This window comes from Falco naumanni, chromosome 1 (assembly GCF_017639655.2).
Source record: "Falco naumanni isolate bFalNau1 chromosome 1, bFalNau1.pat, whole genome shotgun sequence".
NCBI classification, from domain to species: domain Eukaryota; kingdom Metazoa; phylum Chordata; class Aves; order Falconiformes; family Falconidae; genus Falco; species Falco naumanni.
Window position 1 is genome coordinate 39,695,025 of NC_054054.1, and position 6,313 is coordinate 39,701,337.

General features: G+C 58.3%; 1 protein-coding gene across 1 annotated transcript; it reads right to left on the reverse strand.

Annotated features, from left to right (window-relative positions):
* Window positions 1–2,267: 2,267 nt before the first annotated feature.
* EGR4 (early growth response 4) lies at window positions 2,268–4,593 on the reverse strand. The gene is made up of 2 exons (XM_040582362.1): window positions 4,455–4,593; window positions 2,268–4,116 (listed from the first exon to the last, which is right to left on the reverse strand). The coding sequence occupies exons 1-2, from the start codon at window positions 4,591–4,593 to the stop codon at window positions 2,789–2,791; spliced, it is 1,467 nt and encodes a 488-aa protein (XP_040438296.1). The 3' UTR covers window positions 2,268–2,788.
* Window positions 4,594–6,313: the final 1,720 nt, after the last annotated feature.

The following is a 6,313-nucleotide window of genomic DNA, read 5'->3' on the forward strand; positions in this document are numbered from 1 at the left end:
TTGGCTTGGTGCTGGCTGGGTCCTGATCCAGTCTTCGAGCACCCTGGCTTGGTCCCTGGCTTGGCCCTGATGTGGTCCCCAAGCCCCTCAGCTCAGTCCCCAGTGTCAAAGCCATCCAGCACTGACATATTTTCTTGTCTCTGATGGGGACATGGGGGCAGACAGCAGCATTTGGCCCAGGATGCTGCCGGCCTGGGAGAAGTCCCCACCCCAGTGTAGCCCTGGGGTTTGGGGTGCCACTGATCCTCCCCCCCTATAAACGTGCTCAGTCCCATCCCACCCCAGAAGCAGCTGCACCCAGCTGCTGTGGTAGGTGCTCTCTTCGCTTGGCAGTGGTGGCCCGGGGAGCAGAGGGTGAAGGCTCGAGCCCGGGTGTCTCCGCAGAGCTTTCAGGCTCAGCATCAATAATAGATGCACTTTCAGAGGGGTATTAATAAAGATCTCATGCATCATGCATGGCCAGCGGCGCAGGGGAAAGCAGGGCTGTTTACTGCCCGGTGAGAGCTGATGTCCCACTGAAAGGTGCCCAAAAGATGGCTCTTTCCAAAGGAAACACGGGTGCTGAGCTCCTTGTTAATGATATCTGGGGTGTCCCCCTGGAAAAGTTGTGGGGTTTTTTTCTGGTGCTTGGGGTCATCTGCATCCCACAGAGTGGTCCTTGCTCAGGATCTGGCTCCCACACACATGGTATAGTTCAGCTGCTGGGGCCAGCAGTGCTTGGGGCTGCTGGGTGCTCACCTGAGGGACACGAGCACCCTTGGGTACCATCAGAGGTTTGAGCTCTTAGGAACAGGTCCAAGGAGTCATTTAGGATTTCACTCTCAACAGGTTTCCTTCTGGCTCCTTCCCTCATCCCATCTCTGCTAGCAGCCCTTGGGGACCCCGTGTCCCCTGCCCAGCTTTCCACTCAACTCCACACGGTCCTCCCACCCCCTAGCAAGCTCGGTGTGGGGCAGTAGATTTTCCCGGGATAGTGGTATAACTGGGGTTTAGCCCTGGGATGCTTCAGTCCACATGCCAGCAAAGGGCTGGCGGACATGAGGGGGTGAGGTAGGGAGACCCTCCCTTTCCTCCATAACATGGTTGGGGGACACATCGCCTCTCTCCAAGGCTCTCCAAGGTGGAGGGGGAAAAATCTGTCAGAGAGAGCAGATTTGCAACCGTGCCCCTTTCCTGCCTCAGTTTCTCCCTCTGCAAGAAAAGGCCGATCATCCCCAAAATGCCCAAGCATCGATGACAGCTGCCGAGACCTGAGCCAGGGATATGACAGTCCATCCCCACTGCCCAGCTCCCTTGTTCCCACAGGCACCTTCTCCTCCTGATTAATTAAAACCAAAGATCAGTGAGCCCCATCCGAGCAAGCATCTCCTATCAGAAGGATGAGATTTTGGGCTTGTATGGTTTTAACTGATTTTTAACCACCAGAGGAGGGAGGCTCTTGCTATTGGTGGCACCTTCTAGGCTGCAACATCTTCTCCAGTGCCATCTGGCCACTGGTTGTTCCCAGGAGAAGGGAAGTGGCATTTCTCAACCATTCAAATCACCAAAAGGGAGGGAAGCAAACACCCCCCCTCAGCTTCGCAGGGGGCTGTATCCTGCCTGGCTGCCTCTGCCTGATGGTGCCTGGATCTCCTGCCCTGGGCATGTGCCAGGTTGAAAACGAGGAGCAGGGCTGTAATTCACCCCATGTCTTGTGGGTGAAGCTTGCCCGAGGGCATGCCAGGCATCTGCACCCCATGGGGGACCAGGAGCCGAGGGTGGGGGCTCTGGGCTAAGTTTCAGGGTCCCCACAGTGGACCCTACAGCTCTGGATCCAAGTAGGGCAGATCCTTCCAGGGCTCGGCCCCATTGGAATAAACCCAGAGCAATATCCATCTTTTTGTAGAAGGTGTCCCTTCCCTGCTCTGTTCCAGGACAAGATCCTTCTCCCAGAATGAGCCACCCATCCTGGGGATTTGGGGATGCTCAGGAGGAGGATCGCCAACCCCCTTGCTGCACTGATTGATTTTTCTCTCCCTGCTCATTATTTAAGCACCTTTTTCCCCATCCGTGGCAGCTAGAGGTCAAAAACACAACAGAAATACTCCTGGTGTTGGCTGCTACATGGGATTGAAAGGCAGAGAGCAACCCCAGCATGGTCTTAGATAAGCTCAAATTTTTAATTAGAAAAATAGACACAATTTTCTAATATTCCTGATAGATGCTTTTTCTTTTTACAAACAGGAAAATAATAATAATAATCATAATCATAATAATAATGACATCACCTTTCCAAAGGGACCGTTACACACCAGCTGCCAAAGCCTGGCAGCATCTCTCTCCTTCGGGAGAAAGGACCGGTGCAGCCGCAGCCCCCGACTGTGCCGGCTGGTAAATAACCAGTCGGGAGCATCGTGTAAAGTGCTGGCAGGGGAAATCACAGTCAGCTTGCTACAAACGCAGGATGTCCATGGGTTTGGGTATATAAAACCCCCACCTCAGTGGTGATTTCTTTCTGTACATGTTTTTTTCTTTCCCCTCCTTGGAACAGGAGCTATAAAAATGACTCAGTCCCTGCAGTTTGGAGATGGCTCCAGGCGGCCAGAGCTGCCACATCCCACCTCCACAGCGAGCGGTCCAGCACCACAGCATCACCTCTGCTTCCCGTGTGGCCCTCTCCTCCCCGGCATGGCCTGATCTGTCGTCATCTTCTCAGGGGCCACCCCAGAAGAATGATATTCCCACCCCGGCTCTCCCGTGAGATGCTCAGGGGACCTTGGGAAACACTGTCTCCCAATGTTCAGTGGCTTCACAGTGTCCCGAAGGAGAGACCCACTGAGAAGAACCCCAAACCTTTGAGCTTCTCCTCTGTCCGGGCTTTCTGCTTCAGGTGGACCTTGCTGTGGCGTTTCTTCTCATCGCTCCTGGCAAAGCGGCGGCCGCAGGTGTCACAGGAGAAGGGCTTCTCACCAGTGTGGGTGCGGATGTGGGTGGTGAGGTGGTCGCTGCGGCTGAAGTTCCTCAGGCAGATGCGGCACTGGAAGGGTTTGTGGCCCGTGTGGATGCGGAGGTGCCTGTTGAGCTCATCCGAGCGGGCGAAGCTCCGGATACAGTTCTCCACTGGGCAGGCGAAAGCCTTCTCATGGGGTTTCGGGCAGAAGCATTTGGAAGAGCACTTGGTCCGGCGAGTCTTCTTCTTGGGCTCAGCCAAGGCAGGAGGGTTGGTGGGCAGCAGGGGAGGGATGGAGGAAGAGGTGGGGTGGCCCAAAAAGTCCGTGGTGGGGACAGAGGGTGAGGGGTGAGGATGGAGGAGCTCGGCAGAGCTCATCAGACCCGGCAGGACTTCGGGCTGGGCCATGGAAGCATTGAACTCCGGCATTAATGGAGGAGGGAGGTTGTGGATCTTGGTGTCGGCAAAGTCCCCATGGGCCGGGAAGTTTTCTGGCTCGCAGCCAAAGCCCAGATGGGTGCCAAAGCAGGCAGCATCCTCTGCCAGGCTGCCGAGCTCTGACTGGCAGCTGATGGACAAGACGCTCTCCATCTTGGAACCCAGCGGGTGGAACAGCCCCTGGCCACTCTCCCCAGCCAGGAAGGCTTCAGGAGAATGGTAGCCAGCGGGCAAGTAGGCCTGATGCTGGGTGATGGGCTCCCACTGGGTGCAGGAGGCTTTAAACTTGTCCAGGGGTGGGGAACCAGAGGGCAGCTTGATGTCCTGCTTGTTGTCCAGGAGCTTGGGCTGGAAGAAGCACTGCGAGGTGTTTCCTAAGGTGGGTTGTGCCTGGAGGGGTGGAGTACCCTCTGCCGTGGGGAAGCTGCTGTAGCCCTGCTCCGGGAAGGGTGTTTGGGTGGATCCGTTCATTTCAGGCTGGCAGGCAGTGTAAAGGTCCAGCTGGCTCTGAGCCACCTCGGGACAGGGGTAAAGAGCATCCAGGTGCCTTTGGTGGCCCTCAGAGGAGGTGAAGGGGGAGATGCCCAGGATCCCTGACATCAGGTTGAAGAGGGATTCCTGGTCCTGGGGATGCTCTGGCACTGCCTTGATGAAGAAGCTGCCGGTGTAGCTGAGCGAAGGGGAGGGCTGGCTGCCCAGGAGGGGGTAATCCACTGCCCCCTCGCTCATCGGGGTGTCCAGCAGCTCACCTGGGGACACAGAGGGGACAGTGGTTAGAGGGATGAAGGGATGCAGGGCTTGTTGGGGGGTGTGGGGGGCGGGATACAGGGGAACAGCGGGAGGCTGATGTTGCGTCACTGCGAAGTCCCCATCCTAGCCGTGTCCCCGGGACCGCAGAGGGAGCCCTGGGCTTCACCTCCCTTTCCCGGCACGACCCTCTCCCTCGGCTACGGGGGACTGTTGGACCCACAGCCACGGGCTGGGAGCAGGCTGGGGGCAGAGGAGAGCGAGATGCCCGATTCCTGGCTGCAGCTATCACTCCCAGCAGGGTCCTCCATCCCCGCCCGGCTCCCCCCCCTGCCCTTACCTCCGAGGAAATCGGCCTCTGCCAGAAGTTGCTGCTCAGGCTGCCCCAAGCCCTGCAGGTCTCCGGTTTTCATCTCGCAGCTCTCCTCGTACTTGGAGTAAAGCGGGTCCGGGCAGGAGAAATCCATAACGTTGAGCATCTTCCCTGGAGGCACGGCCGGAGTGGAGGGGCCGGGCTGGGGCGAGCTGGGGGATGCTCAGGGCGAGCCGGGGGATGCTCAGGGCGAGCCGGGGGATGCTGCGAGGTACCCAGACTAAGCCGGGGGATGCTCGGGGCGAGCCGAAGGATGCTGCGGAGTACCGGGCTGAGCCGGGGGATGCTCGGGGCGAGCCGAGAGATGCTGCGGAGTACCGGACTGAGCCGGGGGATGCTCGGGGTACCCAGACTGAGCCGGGGGTTGCTCGGGGTAGGTGCCAGGGGCCGCTCGGGGGCTGCTGCGGGGTGCTTGGGGCAATCCGGGGGATGCTCGAGCTGGGTGCCGGGAGCGATCCGGGGCGTGCTGTGCCCCGGGGGGTGCTGTACCTCGGGGGGCAGGCGGGGGCAGGCAGAGGCAGGCAGCAGCGGCAACCCGTGCGGACACCCGGCTCTCCCTCCCCGCCGCCTCTTTTATATCTGCAGCGGGGCTGCTCCGACCTTCCGCCGCAGCCATTTCTGGAGTCCCCAGTGAGGCTGCCGTGACGTAAATGCCCATATATGGACTCAGGATGTAGGCTAGGGAGTCCCAATAAGGAAATCTCTCCCGTGACGCGCTGCCCCCTCCCTCCCCCTCCCCCTCCCTTCCCCTCCCCCTTTTCTCTCCCTCTGTGTTTTTCTCCCCCCACCTTTTCTCTCTCTTTTAAACTAATAATCGCGATATTTTTAAGAAACCGCTGCAGGCCCCGAGGCTGCTGCTCTGTGTGTGTGTGCACAGCACCCCCCCGCACCCCTTGCCATCCTGCCCGCAGCCCCCCGCGGCACCCCCTCCATCAGCACACCCTGCACATGGCTGCGCACAGGCTGGCCCGCACAGGCAGCTGCACGCAGCCTGCGCTCCGCCTGCCGGGTTCAGCTTTGTCCCTGCAGTTCCCACGGCTGGGCTGGGCTGGGGGGATGCTGGGCACCCCTCCGGATCTGGCCCTTGCACCACAGCAACGAACTGGGGCTTTGGCTTCCCTCCGACGTGGGCTGCTGTTCTTCTAGATTTACATCTCCCCAGGCTCTTATTTGCCTTATGCTATTTTTTCCCCTGTGAATGCCTTTTGTTGCTCTTGTTCCTTCTAGAAGTGTGAAAGGTGCTGGGTTTGCTATTCCCCTCCTCCCTTCTCTCCTTTCTGTGCCTGATTTTGCAATACTTTCTGCTGGCATTTCGTATTTGCTTTGATTTGGAGCCGTGAAGCGGATGCCAGCTCCTCCTGCGATCGAGCAAGCGGCCAAAAAGAGAAGGCAAGGCTGCAGCCAGCTCCCTCGCCGTGTTTCAGTCATCCAAGTTCATGGCTCCTACCCAGGCCGGTGTGCAATAAGCATGGATTTGGGCTGGGAGGGGGCAGATCCATACTGCAAATCCCACCAGCTCGTCAAAAGGGTATGTTTTAAGAGCAGACTCAACACAAGCAGTGATTCAGAAGGATCCTGGCAGAGCTTCCAACCCCGTTGCAGTGCCCTGAGCATCTGCTCCGGTTGCTGCAGTGGGGTGAAACCTCCAGTGAAGCAAGGCTGGAAGCTGTTGCTTTCCCTGCTTGGTTGTTTGGAGATTTCCAGTTTTCCAGCATTGATTCAGGGATGATCCTGGGTGAGCAGTGATGCTTTGGAGAGCCAGTTGCCACTGGCATCCAGCACAAGCAGTTTGGATAGGGAGAGGAAGGTTTTCTCTGGGCAATATG